At 43.7% G+C, this 25,751-nt stretch overlaps 1 protein-coding gene across 6 annotated transcripts in view; it reads right to left on the bottom strand.

Annotated features, from left to right (window-relative positions):
• Positions 1 to 8,486: 8,486 nt before the first annotated feature.
• Positions 8,487 to 25,751, bottom strand: part of DLC1 (DLC1 Rho GTPase activating protein) — a 241,822-nt gene continuing 224,557 nt past the window's right edge. For 4 of the 6 annotated variants that reach the window (XM_083630057.1, XM_083630059.1, XM_083630061.1 and 1 more), the window contains 10 exons: positions 24,317 to 25,734; positions 22,760 to 22,936; positions 20,212 to 20,371; positions 19,568 to 19,766; positions 16,619 to 16,844; positions 16,044 to 16,158; positions 15,655 to 15,873; positions 14,109 to 14,326; positions 13,414 to 13,587; positions 8,487 to 12,684 (listed from right to left, as the gene is read on the bottom strand). In XM_083630057.1, the coding sequence (XP_083486183.1) occupies positions 12,564 to 12,684; positions 13,414 to 13,587; positions 14,109 to 14,326; positions 15,655 to 15,873; positions 16,044 to 16,158; positions 16,619 to 16,844; positions 19,568 to 19,766; positions 20,212 to 20,371; positions 22,760 to 22,936; positions 24,317 to 25,734 (3,027 nt within the window). In that variant the 3' untranslated portion in view covers positions 8,487 to 12,563. The remainder of the gene's footprint in view (positions 12,685 to 13,413; positions 13,588 to 14,108; positions 14,327 to 15,654; positions 15,874 to 16,043; positions 16,159 to 16,618; positions 16,845 to 19,567; positions 19,767 to 20,211; positions 20,372 to 22,759; positions 22,937 to 24,316; positions 25,735 to 25,751) is intronic. The other 2 variants (XM_083630058.1, XM_083630060.1) reach the window with 1 other exon arrangement.

The following is a 25,751-nucleotide window of genomic DNA, read 5'->3' as shown; positions in this document are numbered from 1 at the left end:
TAACAGGCAGCATCTTCCATGGGTGAGTCATACAGAATAATAGCCATATAGTCTCATTTTCAATTTACAGTATGATTCTATGCATTCCTACTCAGAAGTGAGGTCTATTGAGTCTACTAGCAAATGCCTGTAGGTCTGCTGCTGCTGAAGGCACGTCCTGAAGGGAATGGTTGGCGCTGTGGTCTAAACCAGTGAGCCCTTTGGGCTTGCTGATCGGAAGGTTGGTGGTTTGAATCCCTGCGATGGGGTGAGCTCCCATTGCTCTGTCCCAGCTCCTGTCAACCTAGCAGTTCGAAAGCACATCAGTGCAAGTAGATAAATAGGTACCGCTCCGGTGGGAAGGTAAACAGCATTTCTATGTGCTCTGGTTTCCGTCCCAGTGGTTTAGTCATGCTGGCCACATGACCCGGAAAGCTGTCTGTGGACAAATGCTGGCTCCCTCAGCCTGAAGCGAGATAAGCACTGCACCCCATAGTCAAGTCTGACTGGACTTAATCGTCCAGGGGTCCTTTACCTTTACCCTTAGCAATGCTGCAGAGAGTGCAAATGAAGTCAGAGCACTATTACAACTCCATGGCCAGCGTTTCGCTGTCTTTTACTTCATGTTCTTTGTGTGTGGGGAGCCCTGCTGGAGTAATAGTGCTCAGACTTCTTTTTTCAAGAGTCACACAGTGGTTTGGGCAGGGGGGCATGCAGGAGTTGTCACGAGATATGCAACCTACTTCTTTGCATGCCACCCTGATGCCCCAAAGCAGGCATGTCCAAAGTCCGTCTTGGGGGCGTAATCCGGTCTGCCGGTCGATTTAATTTTGCCCCCGTGGCAGTATATGTCCTGAGGTAAAATCCTTAAAAAAGCTCAGTAACTTCAATTCTTAAAAAAGCTCAGCAACTATGGATCAAGCCTCACGCAGGTTCACTTCATCAGATCTGGCGCTCTTTGAAAAAAGTCTGGGCACCCCTGTCCAAAAAGGAACAGGGTCATGTCGCTTCTTCCACTGATTTCAGTTGGAGCTCGCCTCTTGATTCCTGCCATTGGATGTAAATGCCCTTCGTTCAGTGTGCTTCCTTGCCTACAGCACCCTGCATGATAACAGGAGCCTGACAAGCTGTCCCCATTGCTAGCATGGCATACTGGTTATTCTCAATGTATTGCTTCAGTGTGTGTATTTATCTGGCATAGCCTGCCCTGTCCCAGGGATAGGGGAACAATATGCTAATTAATCTACAGCTTTTTCCAGAAAATGCGCAGATTCAGTTTTGGTGGATCTCTGGAAGGCAATTCCAAAGTTGCATCTTATGTGCCAGTATCCTCTCTGCATGCCCTTTGGCATTTGTTTTGGCATATGTTGTATTTAAGAGAGCATGGTGGGTCATGGAAGTGATGTCTGAATCTGCTGGACTTGGAATATTTGGGTTTTTTTAGACTGGGATCAGCTTTTTGAATTGAGCTTAATAGGCAATATATTAATCAAAATCAGCAGTGGTCTGTCTTCGGTGTTCCCAAGCTACTTTTGTTTCCTCACCCAGAAGAGTCACTTGCAATAAAAGCATCCTTGGTTAGAGTGGAACAAACCTCACCTTCAGAATAACCGATGTCGAATCTCAGATTACATTACTTTTAATGAAACTGTAGATGTACATATTTACACGTGAGGAAAGCTATTGGCTTTCTGCAACATGCAATTAAATTGGTTCCCTCCGAGCTGCAGAGGGAGATGATCTTGAAAGCACAAATAGGCTGTCAAAGTTGCAATTATTCTTTGTGCAATATGTTGACATTTTGTTATTTATCATGTGCTTGTTTGCAGTTCTTTTGCGGCTGTGAGATATAGGCGGTGCTAATGAACAATTTGGCTTGGTTTTGTTCGCTCTACTTTGGCAACTGCATTTGCACTACTGGGCACGAAACCCAGTTGGACATTAAACTAGACCCTGCAGGGTCAAGCAACGCACTGATAGAAGCTAATATTCATTAACCTGTAACGCAGCAGAAGTGTGGACTTTAATTAATAATATAAAACCTTGGAGCTAAATGTCAATGCATTACATTTTATTCTTTGCCTTGTACTCAGCCGGGCAGCTATTCAGTGTTGTAATTCATACCAAATAGTGTACTGTAATTGTCCGCACTGACATTTAGAACATGATACATAATTGAACTTTAAATGTCCAGGTTTTCAACTATTCCATGGTACGTTAATAAAGATTATTTATGTTATGGATAAAATAAATAAATGTGTGTCTGGGTGAGTTATCATTTCGTTGGCTGATCCAGGGGACTTGTATTCAGTTGTCGTTAAAAGCGTTTGTCCACGTTTGTTTCAGGGCTTCGAAACAGCAGCGAACTCCTCTAGAACTCTGGGCTTGAAAGCAAGACTATTCCATGCACACACCTGGATTGCAGACCTAAGAGGTGATTCAGCAGTTGTTCTGTGCTTCCGGTAGAAATGCTCTGGATGTTTAGCAGCTGGAAATGATCTGATGGTGATGGTGGCTAAAACTGGTGGCTCTAGTCTGCTGTCAGGAGGTTATGCGAGGCATGAGTAGCACAGCATAAGCTTTCAAGTCAAAGGGATACTTAATGTTAGGTGGCCCTCTTCTGGACTGAAGAGGTACATTTGCTAAACAGGACAGCTGAAAATTGGTTGTTTGTCCTTTTTAGCTCATTATTTAACCTGGGAAAATATAGAATGAGGCCTGTAAGAAGCTTTAGGTTAGCGTCAATAATAGCGCTGATGCAATGGAAGAGAGTTGAAAAGAGACCTGTATATATTTAATAGCCCCCCCCCCCAACCCACTGATAAATTCTTAGTTGTAGTTGGGCAAAGGATAACTCGCACCAGCATCTGAGACAGGCTTCCTTGGTGCACAAATGTGGATCTTGTCAACGTAACATCATCTATGGTAAAGTTACTAAGATACAACTACATAGAATCATAGAATCGTACAGTTGGAATGGACCACAAGGGCCATATAGTCCAACCTCCTGCGATGCAGGAATACCCAAGGTTTCCAGGAGGATAATTTGAAATGGTGATGATGAGCATTTTCCTGCTTCCCCAGGGCTACTTCAAGTAGCTGAGTACAAAATATGAGTGCATCAAGATCAAACTGGGCAGGACATTAAATGCATCTTGGTGTAAATAAGGCAGTATGTTTGTTTGTTTGTGTGTTTAATGCAAATAGCATCAGCCAGTGCTGCTGTTTGAAAGTTATTGGTACTGCATGTGGCCTCACAAGCTTACGGCACCTTTGGAAGAGAGATTCCCCATAAGACCTCAGAAGGGAAGGATTAAGTCGTCCCTCTCATGCCTGCTCCTATCATCTCACACCCACACCCTGCTTATGCAATTTGTTAAATGCAAATAGTACTGAAGCCTAGTGTGGCCCTCAGGGCAGTTGCAAAGTGGATATCCTTAAATAAATCACTGCTTTTCTCACAAAAGGGTGGAGTTGCCAACAGATGATATCTGAATGGTGTTGTTGTTTATTATTGTATTTGTCACCTGCTCTTCACCAGCAGCTCCCAGGGTGGGTTGCAAGAATTTAAAAGTCAGTATTAACTTCAGGGTTATCCACATTTCTCCTTGTTCTGCTGCTCTCTGCATTCCCAGGAAAACCGATATTTAGCGTAAAGTTGCGGTCACATAATTATGATAAGCATAAGATGCAAGTTATCTGTATTATTCTCTTAATTTAGCCATCTGAGGTCTCCTAATATTTAGCATGTTATTCTTGCTGTCTCAGAAAAACCTTTCATCTTTTTCTTTGGACACTGCTCCTTTTAATATGAATATTTTGGGGGGTCTAGAATCTTCCACAATGACTTTAACTGCTTTCAATATTGTCTTCCAAAAATATTCCGTATACTCACAGGTCCTCCAACAAATAGATGGAAATACAATTTTCCATTTCCAGCATAAATCAGATTTTGTTTTAATTTATTTATAAAAGTCATGTTTGCTATTAAAGTAAGTCCACTGCTTATGTGCATTTAACTTGTGCACATTCAGCTTTACACGTGAGGTGGAAATGTAAACAAATTAAAAAGAGGGTGGAAAGGTAGCGTTTTGGGAAAAATGACTTTGGCCATCCCACCCACCATTGAACCCAATGTGTTTTGACTATACAGAATTTTAACTTTAGGCACAGTCCCTGGAACACAAACCCTGCATAAGTTGTGGGCTTACTGTATTACTGGGTACCGTTGTTTTATCCTCATTAAACACACACACACACACACACACACACACACACACACACTTGCCTGAAGGAAAGAAACCTACACATGCTCCATGGCACCCAGACATGTCCAAATTTTTGCAACCATAAAAATACACATACATGGAATCAGAGTCTATTTGTGTTTTGCTAAAAACATTGGTAGCAACTATGACTTACATATGCTGTCAGTCACTGTCATTAGGTGACTATGACTTACCGGTACATATCCTGTCAGTCACAATACATTAAAGGTGCAATAGGATTCTTTGCTGGTACAGACCATGGATGGGGAATCTGTGGTTCTTCAGATGTGGTTGGACTCCAGTGCCCATCAACCATGAACCAGTATGGCCACTGGAAGGGGATGATGGATGTTGGAGTCCAATAATCTTTGGAGGGCAACAGATTCCTCACCTCTGGTATGAAAAAACAACAACTGTCCATCTGGAAACTGGGATGACCCGGAATGCCCACCCAAATAGGTTGGCTGTCAGTGAAGCTTTTGCAGACATCTGTTTGCTGATTTAGTTTCTTCCCATAGTTCTAGTGTTTAGTCACCGGACCACAATTTTGCAAAAATAAACCCTGCTCATAATAATATGAGAGCGGTTCACACCTACATGTAAATAACTTGATTTATCACCAGTTTGCCAGTCAGCACTGAACGTCTCACAGATGAACATGTGCATAATGAAACAGCATTGCGTTTGGGGCATGGTCTGTGGTGTGTGCAGGATATGTGAAAGTTCATTTATAGATGCCCATCGCCACAAGTGTGCAGAGCCAGCTCATAGTAAACACTTTCTCTTGGGTAGTAATAAGTGCAACAGCTTAGCAGTTGTTTTATAACTATGGGCAGCAGTTATAGGTACAGACATCATTTTCCACTAGAGGGTGCTCAGCCTATTGAGGAGGATTTGTAATACGGCTCTTCTCTAAGAGACCGTTTTTCCCAGGCACAAAAATATACAAGAGAGATAAGTTAGAATTTAGTTCAGTAAATTTAATTCAGAAGGTATTAGAACACCAGCCTTAAGAGCTCACACTAGCATGAGGCTATTCCCCCTTCTTGCTTTGCAGGTGGGCAGGTGGGCGGCCTTTATCAAAGTGGCCAGTGGGTGGTGGAGGGGTAGTAGTTCTGGATCTGGCCCATGGGCTTAATCCAGTTCCCCATTCTTGACCTATTGGGTGGGGCCTGTGACATCATGGTGATGAACACAGTTCCTTTTTGGGACTTCTGATGCCCTGCCATTGCACCAGGTGCTTCCCCTTTTGCGCAAGACTCCGTGCTCCACTTATCCAGCTTAGGAACACAAAACTCTCCCAAACTGGTTATAAAGGCTCATTGTTACAATTTCATTGCTGCCTATTTGGAAGCATCAAGTTTACCCTTTGAAAAAAGATTGATGAGTGCAATTATGTGAATGGCGAAGTCATTTCATAGCATAACAGAATCCTCTTTCCAAGTAATCACAATTAACTCTAAAAGGCTACCCATCTAGGACACCTGTCACCACTTTCCCGTGTCGCCTTCCTGAGCTCCTCTGTTAAATAATAATAATAATAATAATAATAATAATAATAATAATAGTAATAATAATAATAATAATAATTTATTATTTAAACCCCGCCCATCTGGCTGAGTTTCCCCAGCCACTCTGGGCGGCTTCCAATCAAGTGTTAACAACAGTACAGCGTTACATATTAAAAACTTCCCTGAACAGGGCTGCCTTAAGATGTCTTCTGAATGTCAGGTAGTTGTTTATCTCTTTGACATCTGATGGGAGGGCGTTCCACAGGGTGGGGGCCACTACCGAGAAGGCCCTCTGTCTGATTCCCTGTAGCCTCACTTCTCGCAATGAGGGAACCACCAGAAGGCCCTCGGTGCTGGATCTCAGTGTCCGGGCTGAACGATGGGAAAATATGTCCCTGTTATAAGAAAAAACTGCTCCTTTTCCCTTATGGGGTACTCAAGAGCCCATATAGAGTCCTTTTGTAGGTTCTCTATGGGTAGGAGAAAATAACAAGAGGCCAACCAGAGAATATTGAGAAGCAAAGCAGCTAGTAAGCCTGATCATTATTAACCATTGCAACAGGGTGCTCACAACCACACACAGGAGGCAGGAGGGACCCAGAACAATGGCGTGCAAGCCCTTATATAGACATTGTGAAATTGCCCACCCTGGAGCCCAAGACCACCCCCCAATACATCATACATACATCAGAGAAGGGGCAGTCTACAACAGAATCCTGTCTGACACATACCTGTTGATGGGTTTACCTGGGTAGCCTGGCTATTTTTTTGTGATGATAAAAACTTAATTCCTGAGTCCAGGTCACAGGCTCACCCTATTCATATCTTAAATGTGCCCTTAAGGCAGGATTTGCGAGCAAAGAGACAATGGGGAGGTTTTTCTCATTTCCTCCCTTCCTTGCAGAGAAACATTTGAGGTCAATTTGGGGGAGACAAAATGGTTTCAGGACTTTTTCCTGTACTGTTTCAGACATGTGGTTTATATATTTATGTATGTGTTTGCTTGGTACACTTATTTTATATCTTAGACCTTATAATTCCATCCCGTTGAAATGATGGGGAGGTGGGGTGCTGGTGTGTGTGTGGGGGGGGAGAGGATGCTCTGACATTTCTTTGGATTCACAGCTGGAAGAACAGCTGCAAAAGGAGATGCCTTCTTTGCTGCACAGCAGCAGCTACTTAATTATCAATGTGGCATTCAGAATGTTACCGCAGGAGGAGACAAAAATGGAATCTCTCCTTCTGGAGGCACAAAAGTGGCGTTTTAATTGACTACTTTCTTTGACAGCATTGCAAAGTGACACATGAAGCCCAACATTCCAGTTCTCGACTTCCTTCCTTTGCAAACATTAAACTTTCTCCAATTTATCGTTTGGTCTTTTGTCCCTTTTGTTTTGAAGGAACCTACATGTTTCCTGGACAGGACAACAGCGTTTCCTCTCTGCTGTGAAAACCTCTTTAACAGCTCTGCCAGTAACAGACGGACTTAAAATTGGGAGATAGCCTGCCCTGAGTTTAGCTGGAGTAAGTCCCTCATGTAATGTTGTGTTGACCCAGTTTGATAAACTGAAACTCGCAATCTGATCCATAGATTACTTAATACTTAAAAGTGCTGATTCACACAAGAGTGCTTGTCAACTGAAGGCCTCAATAGATCATTAAACCAAAATAAGAGGGGATTCTGCTAGATGGGCATGAAGAGACGAAAACCAGCTGTATCTACAACAGGCTTTTTCTTTTGCATAGCTGGATAAACAGCCTGCTCACTATGAGCGGCTAGACATTGCCTGCACAGTAGATTTGGGATGTTGCCTGTCATTGGTTTAGGGAGCAGCTTTTCATAGCATGTGAGAAAAAATGTTGTTGTTTAGTCGTTTGGTCGTGTCCGACTCTTCGTGACCCCATGGACCAGAGCACGCCAGGCCCTCCTGTCTTCCACTGCCTCCCGCAGTTTGGTCAAACTCATGCTGGTAAGCTTCAAGAACACTATCCAATCATCTCGTCCTCTGTCGTCCCCTTCTCCTTTTGTCCTCTATCTTTCCCAACATCAGGGTCTTTTCCAGGGAGTCTTCTCTTCTCATGAGGTGGCCAAAGTATTGGAGCCTCAGCTTCACGATCTGTCCTTCCAGTGAGCACTCAGGGCTGATTTCCTTAAGAATAGATAGGTTTGATCTTCTTGCAGTCCATGGGACTCTCAATAGTCTCCTCCAGCACTATAATTCAAAAGCATCAATTCTTTGGCGATCAGCCTTCTTTATGGTCCAGCTTTCACTTCCATACATCACTACTGGGAAAACCATAGCTTTTACTATATGGACCTTTGTTGGCAAGGTGATGGGTCTGCTTTTAAGGATGCTGTCTAGGTGAGAAAAATAGGCAACATTAAATGAGTAAGAGTGCATGGAGAGCCCTGTTGGACCAAAGTCCCCTTTATTCCAGCATCCTATTCTCACAGCGGCCAAGCAGATAGAAGCCGTAAGAAGGGCTTGAGCGCAAACAGCCCTCGGGTCTCTTGACAGGGCTTTTTTTCAGCCAGAACTCATTGGAACTCAGTTCTGGCACCTCTTTTTCTAGAAAAATAACACTGCCCCTTGAGATCCCCAACAACTGGTATACAGAGGCATGTACTGCCTCCCACAGTGCAGGAAGAACATAGGCCATAGCAGCTTAGTAGTCACTGTAGCCTTATCCACCATGCGGTGGAGAAAAGAGGTGTTTCACAAACTTGAACATTTAATAGTGCATTTATTGATTATATTCTGTACAGACATATAATAGCAAGTTATAAACCTTTTCTTCTTTTACTTAGACCTTAATCGTATAGAACGTATTTACAGGGGAGGGGGAGGGTAGCCAACTTGAGGTGCAAATACCCTGCCCCTCAAAAGAATATCTGAGGTATAAATACAACTATATTTTAAATAATTATTTTCATGCTTTATCTATGTTGGACAATAAATTGTGAGCAAGTGTACATGTTTACAACAGACTGGTATGTACAACATACTTTTTTTTTTTTTACACACACATTTGAACATTTAAAAAGTATACAAAGAATACACAAGGCTTCCCTATTGGTGAGATATGCTACTGGTGCAATCCTTAGCACACATACATGGCAGTAATCTCTCAACTGGATTTACTACCTAAGAAACTTTTTGGGTTCCCCCACCCAGGTTAAGGGTTAAAGGTATGATCTAGAACAGTCGTCTTCAACTGGTGGGTTGAGATTCTTTACTTGGTCATGGCCTGGTCTATAGTGGGTTGCAATAGTAGCACTAACACCATCCAAATATATGCTAAAAAGAGAGAGAGCAATTGGTCTCCACATGCATGTTTGGGTTAAAAGCTAGTACTGGGTCTGAAAAGTTGAAGACTACTGATCTAGAGCAGCTTTATCCCTCAGGTCGCATCTGAAACAGTTGGTTCCAATCCATATTTGATCCTTGGCAGTATTCCTTGCAAGGGCAAAGGGTTTAACCTCTGGGTTTGGTACAGAGACGCAAACCACATCAAGAGAGTTACTAAAATCCTTGCTACGTTCTTCATGATTTCTGGACAGATATCACAAGGACTGTTGTCCCTGGAAACTTCTCCCTGAAATGCTGCAAGCAGATCAACACACAAGTTCCCCAGCCTGCCGGGTGTCCCTCACTGCAAATCTTCTCTCTTTCTCGTTGTTCCTCACCTGATCTTTGCATGCATGTCCTACTGCAACATGCAAAGAACAGAACATGAACAGAGAGAAGCAAACGAGAGACACAGTGACATAAAACACTATGAAATAAAAATGGGCCAATCATGTGGACATAGGCGATTGCTAGGAACAAGACACAATCCACCAACACACCACAATTCTTCATCACACAACCCCTTAACAAAACAAGTAAAAAATAATAATATAACACTGTCAATGGTAACAACGGGCTGCTTCCAGCTGCATCACTGCCCTGGGATGGGGAAAGAAGGCAACCATGAGGTCACAAGGGCTTTTCTAGGTTGAGAGGGTGAGCAAAATGGAACCAACTGTCCAGCAGGTCACTCCATCTTTCGTAAGACTCACCTGTGTGTGCGTGAGCAGCCTGTTCTAGCTTTTGCAGGGAGGGCTAAAAGGCTGGGTTCCAGGGGCAGAGTCCGAGTGTAGAGATATTATGGACGACTGCATAAAAAGTCCTTGCTTTGAAAAAAATCACTTTCCAATCTACACCCCCCCCAATCTCGCCTTACATTGGTTCAGCACATCTCTGTGCTAATACTGCATTTCTACATCAAAGAACAACCCTTACATGGAATCAGAGAATTGTAGAGTTGGAAGGGACCCTGAGGATCATCTCGTCCAACCCACTACAATGCAGGAATAGGCAGCTGTTCCATATGGGGATCGAACCTGCGACCTACATGGGACTCTAGATTGGGTTTTGGTAGGAAGAAGGCAATAGTCCTAGCAAGGGTCCAAGCCCTGCTTTGGGGGATACTGTATTTCATATTTCACATTCACAGAAACGCAAAATTATTGAATGGAAGAGTTGGAATGGATCCAAAGGGTCATTTAACTCAACCCCTTAGAATGCACTGAACTGTATCTGAACATAAGAAGCTGCCTGGATCAGGCCAATGGCCTATCTAGTCCAGCATCCTGTTCTCACAGATGCCTAAGAGAAGCCCGCAAACATGACCTCAGCACCAGACAATTGCATCTACAGCTTCTAAGGAAGGCAAAATAACAGCACAATTCTATACACATCTTTCCTAGACATCGTTACTCTTTTATTATGGCTATCTTGCTTCCCCCAAAGAGGATGTTTAGAGTTTATAGGTCTAGGTTTCTTGTAAAGGTGGTTGACCTGAAGCACGGTAGGCCTTATCACTCTGACCCTCCTATTTATCCTAACCTGCAGTCCTTTACATTACACCACATAATCCGATAGCCACAGTACCCTTTCTTATCCAAACCTCTGAACGTTTTGGAGGTCCCCTCCCTTCAAACTAAGTGGATAAAATGAGGTTATATGGTTATAGTGGAGTGGAATATATGAAGACTTTCGAACTCCTAACACGGTATTCTATTACAATGAATCGCTTTAGAACTTGAGAATGCTCCAGTTATGACGTATTCCAGTGCTGACTTTTCAAGCCACTGAAAGCAGTTTCAGCTCATGCCACAAGCTTTCCGTTCATTCCTATGAGATTCATTCAGAAGAGAGGATTGTTAAAAGACCACGGCCAATACTTTCAACAGGTACTTGTGCAGGAAGGTGGCTGTGGAGAAAACTTTGCGCTTAAAAGTAAAAAAATACCCCATTCCTTTCAACGTATATCTTTTTCAAGGACCTTAACTCCCAAGACATTCTCCGTCTGAGAAGTAGAAATATGGGTGCTGTCAGATTCACACGCATTTCGTTTTTTGAAACATGTGCCCAAGAGGCTTCTAAGTGGGTGCACCTGCAAATGGAAAGCAGTGTTCTTCAAGCTTGGGTCCCCAGATGTTGTCACAATTACAACTCCTCTTCTCTCTTGATTGGTGGCTTAGCTGGAAGGGAATGATAGGAGTTACAGTTCAACTCTGGGACCCCAAGCTTGAAGAACCCCAGTATAAAACATGAGCATGGCAAATACGGGTCTTCTGCAGGTGCACTTTTGAGGAAGCTGTCAACAACCACAACTCCAGGTTTCACACACACTCTTTGTAGACTCAGATTTACCTGGGTGTAATGCAGGTGAAAAGGCTCTGAGAACTTTAAAACAGGAAACTCATCTTTAGGAGGATTGGGTTGGTATCCAACAAAATTGTTCCATTCATGAAGGATTTCTGCTAGTGCAATGGAGTCCCTCTTTTCTCCCCTCCCCATACACCCTCCAAATCTGTTCTGGGGTTTCCCCCAACTCTCTGGAGCAGATTTGAGGGGATGTGCAGGGAGAAAAGAGGAAGGCAAAGTTTTGTCGTGCACACAGAAGTACTTGCATGATGGAATACAACCCAAGGTCTATGCAAAAGACACAAGTTGAAATGCGTCAGGGATTCATTTTATTCGCTTCAGCTATCTTCATTTGCAAGTGTTGAGCTTCAGCTTTCCTTGCCATGTTTGTGGCAGCTCCTCCATTTTCCTTTTCAGATATACACAAGTAATAACAGGACACATGAGCAAAGACTAGCTTGCGATGGTCTGTTGGACAGACAAAAAGCTCCTAGGCCTACCTCCCCCTCACAGATTAAAATCTTCCCCAATGCTCTTGAGTGTCCCAGACACTTCCAATTCCCCTACTCTTGTTTTCTACAACTCCACTCAACAATTACACAGTCATTCACACCTCTGCCTCTGTGCAAACCTTCCTTCACTTGCTTTAGCGAGACCCCATGGATGAGTGCCAACAAATCCAGTGGATGCAACAGTCCCTCAACAAATGGCACACAGATACATACAATAAACCTAACATTATATAGGAAAGAATCATTTCCACTACAATCCAGAAATATATATTTAAAGTCTTAAGGGTTTTGCTTCTCAGAAGCAATTCACACTGTCTAAGCAACATAGTATAGTATTATTTAAAAAAAAGAAAGAAAAAGGTTGCACCATCCAATATATTCCAGTCAAGGCCTACAGTATAGGCCTAATACCGATAGGAAGCAGCTTTGAAAATGTACTGTTTGCCACAGATGTTGGAAGTGAGAATCCTGGGCCCATTCCAGACACAATTTCTTCATGGCAAGACTTATTAGGCCACGCTGTGGCCCGTTCTGTAACAATCAACAGTTCCGGGAAGTATCTATTCGCGTTGCGGCCACGTTGGTCTGCTTCAGTCGTCACCTGGACTTTGCTTCTTTCGTCTCCAGGTTCTGATTACTGAAAGAGTCTCTGATCTTAATGACTTCGGCTGCACACAAGTGTCCAAAAGCCTTTGTGTACCAGTCAGGTTTGTGGCCCCTGTTTCCAAGAAAGAAAATGCATGCTTGAAGCTGGTCATAGCAGACGTAACTTGGAAGAAACAAGAGATGGAACAGGAATCCCTGGAACAAGTATTCAGTTGCTGGGGAGCAGGGATAGGGAACTTTGGAAGCTGCCATTGGTCCATCTAACTGCCTAATGTCTACAGTGATTGGCAGGCGCTCTCCGGGATTTCAGACTGGGGGCGTTCCCTGCCTTCCCTGGAGATGCCCACCTGGAACCTTCTGCATGCAGCGAAGGTGTCTTACCATTAAGGTGACAATGGATCTTCGACAACCACATTCTTGTTCTGTTAATGATTTGAGATTCCACATCGCATGCTATAGTGCAACTATGGGCAGGGTATGCATTCACATAAATATGCACACCAACTGTAAACAAAATAAATGGAAGTGCAAACGAAAGCACCCCAAATCCACAAATGGGGGGTGGAATTTGTGATGGAGGGACCAGACTTCCAAGAGGAATCGCTTTTGAATATGTTGCACATCTCTGTGGTGGGATTGCAAGGAGTTCTTGTGTGAATCATTTGTGAAGTTGGCCATTTAAAATAATCAATTAAAACCAATCATCATCTCTTCTGCACTATGCAAATGAGAAAGGGAAAGGACAACACAGCTGATTCTGGGCCATACGGCAGTTAATTCTTCTAACAGGGATTGGAAGTTAAAACAACGGAAGAGGAAAAAGTGAAGAAAAAAGGCTTACCTTAAATCAGTTCTGCACATATAGGTGAGTTTGGATTTTCCTGATCCAGAAGGTTCAATGAGATACCTGGACAAGAGCACATTCACTCTAACGCCAAGGACTGCAGCACGGTCATGGTCCACTGAGGAGCTTAAAAGTGCACAAGCGCCTTTAGATAAATTCGTCCTCCAAGTCCTGTTAGGAACAAGAACAGCTTTATAAAAAAAGACTGCGTAGATGCGAGCTAGCCAGGTTTTTATTGTTTGCCGCCAATAGCCTTTACAACGTAACTTACAGAACAAGTAAATCCAAGAGGACGTTAAAAACAAATAAACATTCAGAAATGCAAGCTGTCAAAGTTTAAAATTCTGAACGTCTCCAAATAATTTAAATTAAAATCTCATTGGCAGTAAAAAAAAAAAAGTAGGCGGTAACATTCTTGCTACAAGTACATATAAATCTACCCTGTAGAAAACAAGTTTGTATGTATCAGCCAGCAACCATTAATTTTAACATAGCGGACTGACCTATTTCTTTTTAAATGAAGAGCATGCTTAAATGTAGGCTTCATACATTTCAGGTAGTGGAGGTATTTAAAAAATAAACAAATCAGTAAATGAATCAATATATCTACATTTTAGCTAGCTGTATTGATAAAAGGGTTTTGCAGGCTCTGTCCTTCATAAATCTGCTAGGGGTGAAATCTGCAAGATTACCTTAGGACGACATAGTCTCTGGCTGGGTGGGGTGCCAGGCTGTTCTGTACATACTGGTATACATCAGTCTGGCTGTCCAAAGTCTCAATCACTTTAGCATCCAGAAGATCTTCATCCCAAAGATGCTGTTCTTTAAGTAAACGGTTTAAGATCTCTTCAGGAACTGCAGGGATTTCAACCGTGGATTTCCATAACCGGAGAGGTGGACCCTCAGAAACCTGGAAAGCATTGTCACCATAAGTAGCTATATATGCTTACACAGTTAACTATGCTCGACAAGCTAGCCGTTTAAGCCTGATTAATTTTGAAAGTGTAAATTCAAAATTGAGCCAAGTTGAAAACAAAGAAAGGGATCAAGCCTCTTTTTAATATATAGTAGTTACTGTGCAAGGGACACGGGTGGCGCTGTGGGTTAAACCACAGAGCCTAGGGCTTGCCGATCAGAAGGTTGGCAGTTTGAATCCCGCGACGGGGTGAGCTCCCGTTGCTCGGTCCCTGCTCCTGCCAACCTAGCAGTTTGAAAGCATGTCAAAGTGCAAGTAGATAAATAGGTACCGCTCCGGCGGTAAGGTAAACGGCGTTTCCGTGCGCTGCTCTGGTTCGCCAGAAGCGGCTTACGTCATGCTGGCCACTTGACCCGGAAGCTGTACGCCGGCTCCCTTGGCCAATAAAGCGAGATGAGCACCGCAACCCCCAAGTCGATCACGACTGGACCTAATGGTCAGGGGTCCCTTTACCTTAGTTACTGTGCAAATGTCTAAGTTATGTCTGGTGGATAGTATCTGTGGGAATTTGTCCTCAAAGCACTTATTCCGAAGTGACCCACTGACTTCAGTCTCTTGAGGCTGAAATTCTAACTCCGATAAGCCCCACTGTGTACAAAAAGACTTACTTCTGAACAGACATGCTTAGGGCTGCACTGTTAAAGAATTGCAGGGGGTGAACAGATCCTAAGTGCAACCCATGGACCACATAAGAAATGGTGTGGTCAGAAGCCCTTCGATGATTGTAGCAGCTATCTTCCTGTTGGCTGCAGTTCCCTTGTTTTTACTGATCCTGCCAGCAGGGCTGTTGCTAGAGGGCAAGTGAGTAGACCATGGTGGCAGTTCTGGAGGAGAGCTGGAATATCTCTGCCGCAGTCAACTGGAGGCTTCTGACTCCATGTATAAACCAGACCTGAATTTTCTGCTTGGCAAAGGCCTTAAATTCTATACTGCCCCTCAGTCCACATATCATTTTCGCCCATAAAATGCTACATTGGTTTGACCTTCTCTGAAATGTTAATAACTTTGGATGATTTCATCATTGGCTCAAGCTTAACATTTTGCTGGCAATCAGCTCTGCAAAATGATTTCAGATCAGATCAGTTTGTTCCATCTTTCTCACTTTTGGGAGAAGCCCTAGTGAGTGGGAATATTATTTGAAGTTTGCCAAGTTTAAGGCAGTCATTATTTCCCCCCTTTCCAAATGTATTCTCTCTGTGATTTCACTTTCTATGTGAAATGCATCGAGATTTAACAACAGTCCTGGAGTTGTGCTAATATACCTTCTTGTAGGCAAGCTCTGCTTGCTCCGAGGTGGAACAGTTGACCCAGCCTTTAAATTTATCCTTAATCTCCTTAAGCAAATCATCCATACAGTCCTGGATGTAAAAACGGTAGTCGGCAGGTTCAGAGTTATTAGTTTTGCCTAGTTCCTCCAAGCTCAGAGGCCGAAGATCTTGCTCCGTGTAGGAATTCCGACATCTACTCATTTCTTCAGGGATCTGAGGGTATGGGAACAAGAAGGATAAAATGGTCGGAAGGTTCAAAACTACAGACACGATGACTCACTATAAGACTGCCAGTCTTATCAGGTCAATAACTAGACAATGCAATTTAGCATATTGCATGATATTAAAAGACCCAAGGAAGAAGTGTATAGTGGAATATTCACCTGAAACAGCTTCTTACACTCTGCAATCATGTGGCCCAGACCTTGCGTTGCAGCCAAATTCTCATTCAAATCTTTCTGATCGGGTTTTCCCAGACTCTGTTTCCTCTGCATCACCCTGTTAACGCAATCACCATTAATTAGTTGTGATGAAAGAAAAGTTGTCAGGACTATACTGGGAGCGCAAATGTGTGCTTTCCTGTGTGAACGAAGTAACATGAAATGAAAAAGCTAGGGACAACACCTGAACGTTGCGCTCTAGGTCTAAACATGATCTTCATTTTCAACCATGTAATGGAATGGCCAGATGAATTTAGCACACGTGTTCATCGTCATGTTGAATGCAGAATTTTAAAAATGCCTTGCGTGATCATCACAGGCATAATCACTAGCACCTTTCCCTTAAAAGTCCCCTCAACCTGTTTCCACTGTTCAGTGGGAAGAATTTGCACTAGCCCAAAGGTAGACTGATTTTTTTTAAAGGGGGAAAGAGTTCAAAGCGTCTTAAGGAAAGGCTTATTTAAGTGCCCAACAAACCACCAGCGAGGATGCCAGGAAGGAACAGAGGACTGAGCTACCTGGAGACTTGCCTTGGGGAAGAATTTTCCCTCTTGAGGGTGTTCAAGTGGAAAAGCGAAGGCGCTAAGCACACAGCCAGGTTTGTCGGCGTCATCTGGTTTTCCTTCACAGCAGCTGTGACGTCACTCAGAAAGTATAGGAGGATCTGTAGGACTTCTCTGTTCTCATCTGGTAGAAGCATAATGGCTGCCTTGATCGCCTGGAGATGCTGGTCCTTTGGCACATCTGCACAAGATTAGCAACCCTCTCGTCAAGTCATTGATTTTCCACACATATAGCACGAATGCGTCCCAAAGCAAACTCTTAGCTTCAAATACTTCTGACTCGAGTCTGAAGCGATTTCCTTCAGAGCGCTGCATACCATTCATGGCACAAGACTGGATTTCCCTCCCCCCCCCCCCGCACTTTTTTTTTTAGTCAACAGCTTAACTGCCCTCAGGTATTTCCTGCCTAGCGAGAGACTCAACAGTAAAACAAAGCTGTGCATATTCCAGAGTTAAATTTAGAATTTCATTTTGAGAGCCACACACTTCTGCAGACTCGCTAAAAGGGCTGTTAAATTAGATTGGGGGGGGGACCCTCCTTCGATTTATTAACATGGGTGGCGACGAAAATGCAAACACTAAGCTCAGCCAACCTGGACTCCAGCAAAAATTCATACACACCAGTGAAACACGCTCTTCAACTGGGGAGGCAATTAAAATAAATAGCCCTTAAAAACGGTTCCCAACTTTGGCACCACAAAATATCCAGACGGTACTTCAATAAGCAGAAAGGATTGCTTCATCGAACAATGATGTAGTCAGTGAAGACTGGGTGGGGAGTCATCCCTAATGTACCGACACATAGCATTGCACAGATCCATGGCTACAGAACACAACAAATACTTTCAATAGCAAATGTCCTTTTTAAAAAAATGAAAAATGTGGCCGGTGGCGGCGGGGGGACAACTGACAAAATAGTAAGAGATCTTGATTTGTTTTGATGCACCAGGGGTTGAAAAATATCCAAAAGCCACTCAAGGGACTCATGGAAGTGATCTCAAATTGTGGAGTGTGCTCCGCTTGGGGGAGTTGCGTACATGGAAGAAAGGAACACAAAAATCTAGGGAAGGATGAGATCTGGAGGCAAGTAGCTCTTGCCTCTCACCATCAGCCAAGACGCAAAGGGGTGGGCCAAATGTTCGCTAGTATTTATTTGATTTATTAGATTTAGATACCTTCACCAAAAGATCTCAGGGCAGTTCACAAGATAAAAACATGAGATACAGTGGTACCTCGGGTTAAGCACTTAATTCGTTCCGGAGGTCCGTACTTAACCTGAAACTGTTCTTAACCTGAAGCACCACTTTAGCTAATGGGGCCTCCTGCTGCTACCGCGCTGCCAGAGCAAGATTTCTGTTCTCATCCTGAAGAAAAGTTCTTAACCTGAAGCACTATTTCTGGGTTAGCGGAGTCTGTAACCTGAAGCGTATGTAACCTGAAGCATATGTAACCCAAGGTACCACTGTAATAGCAAAAATAGATAGCTAAAACAGAAACAAGAAGAGTTTGGATTTGATATCCCGCTTTACCACTACCCGAAGGAGTCTCAAAGCGGCTAACATTCTCCTTTCCCTTCTTCCCCCACAACAAACACTCTGTGAGGTGAGTGGGGCTGAGAGACTTCAGAGAAGTGTGACTAGCCCAAGGTCACCCAGCAGCTGCATGTGGAGAGCGGAGACGTGAACCCGGTTCCCCAGATTACGAGTCTACCGCTCTTAACCACTACACCACACTGGCTCTCAACAACAAAACAATAACCCCACCCTCCCACACATTTAAAAGGCTGTAGAATATTAATCAGCCAAGGGCCTGGTTGAAGAGGGACATTTTCGCCTGGCACCTAAAGATGTATAAGGAATGCCAGATGAACCTCCCCAGGGAGAGCATTCCACAAATGAGGGGCCACTGCAGAAAAGGCCCGCTCTCGTGTTGACACCCTCAGGACCTTATGTGGAGAAGGCACATGAAGAAGAGCCTCAGATGATGATGGTGGAGTCCGGTAGTAGAGAATTCTCATTGTATTTATGAAGGCAGGTGCTCCCACCACCTGACCCATATCAGCCCAAGCTGATGTCATGAGGTTATGTTTTCCTGTTCTTGTGTGTTTTAAGACGGGTCGGAGATGTCATATTTTATTCCTCTTCCCAACACCAATGTGGGATTAGTGCCCCAATCCACAAACGATGGATACATAGCATGGAGGTCACACACTGCCTAGATGGTTGGTACCAGACTGGGGTGCAGCAGAAAGCAGAGGAGGCTCAGAAACGATGGGCAAGCTGGGAAAGCAGGAGGAACACTAGACCTGCCTTATCCAATCCAGGACATTGTTGTTGGGACTACAATGTCCACCATCCTTACTATTGGCCAAGCTGGCTGGGATGATGGACAAGAGCCAAGGCTGGGCAAGACTGCTCTGGGCAAACACACATGATACAAGATACATCTGATCATAGCACTCTGCAAACAAATGAGGAATAGCCACTTCTGCCTGCCCCTCACATCATGGGGCATGTGAATTTTTCACAATATGCACATTGATACTACATACCGTATTTTTCTGTGTTTAAGGCAAGCAATTTTGACCCAAAAATGAAGTTCACAATGTAGGCTCGTCTTATACACGGGTAGTGCTGAGGGGGGGGGACGCGCGAATGGTTTTTTGGTGCGAGCCTGAGATTGTAAGTGGTGATTGGCTGCTTGATTGTTTTTTTTTTGGGGGGGGATGCTGAAAATCGCCCACCCACCAGAACGCAGCACTCAACTCGCGTCGCTTACAATTGCTGCTTACAATCTCGGGCTCGCACTTCGTTTCAGTCCCAAACGGGACATGCTCTGCATTGCAAGGAGAGGTGGCTACTTGAGAATGGCTACAAATGAAACTACGAACAACCCAGGACTTACATTGGTAGATTTGTAGGAAAGTCTCTGAAAGTTTGTTGGTTATGAGTGGCTCTGGCAGATCGCGGAAATATTGCTTCAGCATGTCGGCCACATCATAGGCAGACTGCCCTTCATAATTTATTTTGCCTGTTGAGCTCTCATTCATCTGTCGCAACGCCTGGATTCTTGACTTGACTCCAGATTTTCGAAAAAGCCCAACCTATGCGACAAAAAGAACAGGGACGTTTATTTGAGGGTATATTGTGCTTGCAGTTAATAATGCGTGAGGATTCTGAAACCAGAATTCCAGTTGCCATGTCAAACAATCAGGGAAGAAGGTATCACACAAGCTTTTCCTGGACATCAAAACCTTTCCAAAGGTAAGCAGTTGATCCACTTGTGGAAGAACATGCAAATATGCCGCTGCCCCCTGCCCCCCCCGAGTCTGAAGTAGTACAACACAGCTATTTTTGTCGGATACACTGGTATAGGATGGAGGAGAATGGCAGAAATTGTTTTTGAGTCTGAAGCTCATAGTCCAATTCCAAACCTATTTGTTTGACTCACTTAAACAAGAAGACAAAAGGACTTGTGAACAGCTGTGAAAATAAAGTTCCGGGATCATGAGGCAGCCTGAAACCCAGGAGTAGAGCAAGGACTCTAACCTGATCCAGGCAGTGGTTGCGAAGGTATCGCATGGCTTGCTGAATGCTCTGAGGAAGAGGCTGTCCTGTACGCTGGACATTAACGGTGAGGGGAACGCCAAACACATTTCGGTCTTTATAATCTGGAACTTTGATCCTTTTCATAAACTTTGGCACAGCCCTGCAGAAGAGAAGGAATACGGTCAAGATTAACAACCTTCCAAGTGTGCTGTCTCTTTCCAAAACATCTCACATTTCTATTTCTATCTGCGGGCTGTCGAATAAGTAGCACACCAGAAAACATCGACTTGACTCACTGAGAATATCAATATAGAAATCTTGATTGTGGCACTGAGTTGACATTCCATTATGTTAAATGGGGGGAGAGACACAAGGTAAGGAGAAGAACCATTAACAGATTTTAAGGGGTTTTATGGGCGAACAAAGAATATAGACAGACAGGCGAACAAAGAATATAGTTGATTTAGACACCTGCTTTTTATTAAATTAAAACTTAAATAAACATGCATTTTATTACTCTTATTTTTGCATTTTTATATACTGCATTTCCTCTAGCATGGAGCTCAAGGCTGTGTATGTAGGATTCTTGGATGTCTTCCACCTATGTACTGATCAGAACTACCGCCCCATCCCAAATGCTGAAGGAAGTGAGATATAACAAAACAAAATTTATATTTCACTTAGAATAACAACTTGAATGGCTTTTCATTCTCTTTTACTGAAACGTATTGGAAGAGTCACCACAAACAAACAACAAATGTGCCCTTATCTTGCATCCCCACCAATTTAATGCTTTTAGGAGATTAATCTTCCAATCCTAGGTCGCTCCTATATTTTTACCCCCCAGTTGACTCATGAGTCAAGTTGGGAAAGAAGTTGTAGCCAACATTCCAACGTCAACAGAGACAACGTCTTTGCATCCCAGTTAATATAATTTCCTCTCTTATTTGGGAAATCAACTTCCATCAGATTGGCGGAATATAAGGTATTACAAAATGTTTGCAAGATCATCATTAACAACAAGACTTCTGTGCAGGTGGGAGCTCTTATCTTTTTCATCTCTTGCTACAAAACCATTTGATATATGCCAACTAGGTGACGACTCTTTGGGGATATGGCCATGTCAAATTATTTAAGTTGGCTGCATCAAACATGCTTAACTGTGCAGCTACAGAATAAATCTGATAGTATCAACGAAATAGACGAATCCTTCCATTAGCAGATGGATCTTTTCAGTTAATTAGTTAACCTTGTGTACCAGAATCTGCCGTGCCTAAAAGGTACCAGGCAGAATGAGGGTGGCCATGTCAACCCCTGTAAGAGTCAAACGCAAATCTAGCAGTCAATGACCCTTTATAATCTGACTTCTTTAGGGCTCTAGGGAAAGATAGACATGTGAACAATGAGCTTTTTGTATGTTAACCACTTGCTTTAGAAAGCCCTCAAACCCCGTCCCACCACCCACCAGCCTGTGTCGCAGCAGGAAACTGATGTAATAAGCTGGCGTTTGCCAGCAACAAGTTTCAGTTCAACAAATGACCTTTCAGGCGTGTTTCGACCCCCCCACCCCACCCCGGCACCTTTCTTCTCTATCACTTCACCCACCCACTTTGGTAAAAGGCCTTTCCATTTGGTTTTGACGAGTAGGAAAAATCTACCCGCAGGAATTCCAGAGCCCTGCTATTTCACTTAATAAAACCGTTCTGAGTTTTAAATTGAGATCAGCTAGGAAGCAAGTTGGCGCGCAAAGCAAATACTAGCATAGCAGGCAAAACCCATAAAATTCTAAATTCACACTATAGCTACGTAAACAGCATTTTAGGTTTATGAATGACTAATCCTCCCCGTGCAAACACCCCCCCATTTGTATTTCCACGGGGTTTTAACATACGGCGCTATTGACCCGAGCGCTCGCATAGTTTGCATTTTGTCACAACACACAGCAGCGGAATGCAAAAAAGAAACACACATTACGACATGTGAAGAGAATCCAAAGCATGCAGGGATAAACTGGTCAATACTTATTTCTGTCTTTCAGAACAAACAACTTCTGTATTTAGCACAGCTCCCATAATAACAGTCTTTGAACAGGAGGAGCTTTGATGCTGGAGTTTAAATACTCTCTGTGACTCCCAGGGAAAGGAAGGAGGAGAAAGACCAGATGGTAGAAATGTAGAATTGGGAACAAAAAACACACCAAATACCACCCCACAGAACTTATATTGTACTTTGGACTGCTTCAGAATCCTACAGAACCAGCAATAGAGATTAGGCAATGCAGGGTTTTTCAAAAGCATTTATCTGGCAAGGGGTAACTGGACATGAATATGGTCCAACTCAAAGTTTAAAGATAAACTTAAGAGGGTGTTCTCAATTTTACCTATCACCCATTCACCCATGCCAAAACCCCAAGTCTAAGCAACTTTCAAAGGCAGTGCACACCTAAAAAAAAAAAATCAACTGGTTTTTGGCAGAAAGGAACGAACACTTTATGTTTTACTGTTTGTAGGTTCTGACTAGCCTCCCAGAGATGTTTGCAGCTCCTTACCAGCTGAAGCCATGTTTATTGGAAGGTGTATATTTCTCCAAGAGGGCAGTTAACTTCAAGAGGGAATATTTCTGCAGAAGGTTCATCTGTGCCACAGACTGGCAGTCGATCTGTAGCAGTGCTGAGCTTAGGCTGGGTCGATGGGAGCTCTGAAAGCTGTGCCACCTCATTCTGTGCCTTCAGGAGAGGGAGAAAGAGAGACATTTAATGGTTAGAAGTCAGAGTAAATGGAAAGCCAGGCACCTGCTGTACCATTTGCAAGATCTCACATGTTGATGACATTTGGAACTTAAGTACACCTTGCACAGTATGTGTAAAATATTGCAAGGCTAAATTTGCCAAAGTCTGTTGCCTCTATTCCCCTCAGAGAGCTTCAATTTCCAGTGTTTCCTGGGAAGAGGGACTGATTGTTAAACCACTCTGGAAATTGTAACTCTTTGTGAGAAATGCAGGTCTCCTAATAACTCCTAGCACCCTTAAAATAACTGCGGTTCCTAGGATTCATTGAAGGAAGCCATGAAGCAGAAGAGGAAAAATGCTTGTTCTGACTTGTGGGTATTTGACAGGGCACTTTCTATAACTCCTCAGTTGGGCTAACTGGGTTTTGTTGGTTTTGGTATTATTATTTTTTGCCATAAACCAGTCCACAAAACGTGTTTCTAGACACAGAGCTATGTAGAATTTTCCAGTCATTACCATATGTATTTAGGATTCTATAGTCACTCTTTGTATATACAGTGCTTAAGAGTAAAACTGCATCTTCAACTCAGAACATGATTATAATAGGACTGCATTTTTTAAAAACGGAAAGTCGTAAAAAGGGGTTTTTATTCTGCCAGGCCTTTGAGAAACAAGTTTTGCTCCTGCCGATTATTCTATAGCTTGCTGGTGCCTTTATGCCATGTTTTTTGGTTGTTGGTTTTATTTGCGGTACTTTTGTGCATGCCATTTTGTGAAAATCGCAGTTTGTGATTTATAACGGAAAAGTGCCATGAGGAGTTTTTATGCAAATGGGTTTTAAGAGTTATGGAAAGGATTCTACTGAAACGTCTTGTTTTGGTTATATGCTACACCCTTTGGGCTCCTTAGCCTTTTTTGTACATTGGTTGAATACTTCTCGTAGTATGTGACTAACAGGCCAAATAAACACATAATAAGATTCCTCTTTACATCCCATCCTCAAATATAAAAGCCAGCATGCTGTTGAAAAGCATCACACTTCCTATGTACGCTATGTACCCACACTTCCTATCAATATAAACATATATATGTATCTATAGCCACACAAGCATGCATATACACCAATATATATACAGTGGTACCTTGGTAGTCGATTGGCTTGGCTCCAGAACAAAGCAGCTCCTGAATGCTGCAAACCTGGAAGTGTTCTGGTTTGTGAACGTTTTTTGGAAGCCAAACATCCTACACGGCTTCCGCTTGAGTGCAGGAAGCTCCTGCAGTGAATTGGAAGCCAAGTCTTGCTTTCGAACCGTTTCGGGAGTCGAATGCATTAAGTTCAAGAACCAAGGTACCACTGTGAAGTCTGTGTTTACTGACCTGTTAGAACGTGTTAATGATGCTCCCACCCCAGAGTCTCTTCTTTCCTGGATCCCTGTTGAGTCTTCCGTATCAATCAAGGAATTTCCTGTACTGTCAAGATCACTGGGTATTGTCCTATCATTGTCCACATCAAGGAGGATCTGCTTGGGAGACGAAGGGCATGGAGACACTGAATCTAGGGCTGAATCAGAGTCTCCTTCATCTGAAAACTTCTCAGACCACTGGTTCACAATTTTCTGCATGCCTTTGACATGATACAGGATGTCATCGAGCTCAGGAAAGAGGTCTTCGTTCTCAAGGCCAGCCAGGTCCCCCGTGCTGGAATACAGGATAGATCCTGGCACGTTGTCATAAATGCTGAGGCGGCTGCACATGGAGCTGGAAGAATTGCGCCTCTTCCCAAGGCTCAGGTCTTTGGAGCTGTCGGAACTGTTCTCCCTCCTGAGGGCGAGGTGGCTGTGGCCGTGGAAGCTCCCCGTTCTCCAGTTGACCGCAGTGCTGTTCTCCGAGGGAGCAAAGTTACCATTGGAGAGGGCTTTGGGGAAAGTCCCAGGCTTGTGGTCTTCTGGAATGAAGAAGACTGTATCTTCAGCAAAGCCCTCCCTGTTTTTGAAGTTCTGTTCCATGACATCGTTGAACGTTGATTGGTTGAAAGGATCAAAGCCTTCCAGGTACATTCCCACTCTTTTATTGTAGGCGCTGAGGCTGCGCGTCCTTGTGATAGGGCTTGGGGTGCTGACGGCACTGCTTGTTTCCGACTGGCTGCTACTACTGCTAGTCTGGGTGGAATTGGAGACGCTTCTTTTACGTACCATAGGGATGTTGATGTGGTTGCCGTTGAGGGTGGAGATCTCCACGCAGTTCAGCTGCTTCAGTTTCTCTTCATCAACACCTTCTTGCAAGATAGGCCCGCTGATGATAAGACCAAGCTTTGAAGGAGCTTTGCTTTTACCATGATGGGAGCTTTTTATTTTAAAGCTCTCCATCCTCTTCAAGAGGCTTCTCGTTTTGGACTTGGCATTCTTCTCGTTAGTTTTCACGTTGAAATTGAAGTTTGACAGCTCTTTAGGAGAGGGCAAGCTGCTGAAGGAGTCCTCGTTTGCTGCGAGGTTGGCTGAGGAGCCAACACTGATGACAGAGTTGGTTCTGGTGGTGGGCGCTTCGCTCTGAGAAGCATCTGGGTGGCTGCTGATGCTGTGGATGGAAACTACCTCCTGACGTTCGGTGTGGTCAGTTAGCAGGCCTCCGTGACTAGCTGCACTGCTGAGATGAGCCGCTTCCGGGCACGAAGGATTCACATCCTGCTTTGGGGGGAAGACGTCAAATTCCTCAAGCCTGGACCACCTCTTGCTGTCCCTCTGGAAGGTCCACTTGCCACTTATCGCACAAGGCTCATCTTCATCCGAATCCTCGCTCTGCAATGAAACAGGAC

Source organism: Podarcis filfolensis (assembly GCF_964270895.1).
Source record: "Podarcis filfolensis genome assembly, chromosome: 9".
In the NCBI taxonomy this organism is placed as follows: Eukaryota; Metazoa; Chordata; class Lepidosauria; order Squamata; family Lacertidae; genus Podarcis; species Podarcis filfolensis.
Note: the sequence above shows the minus strand (reverse complement) of the source record. Positions and strands in the feature narration are given on the sequence as shown.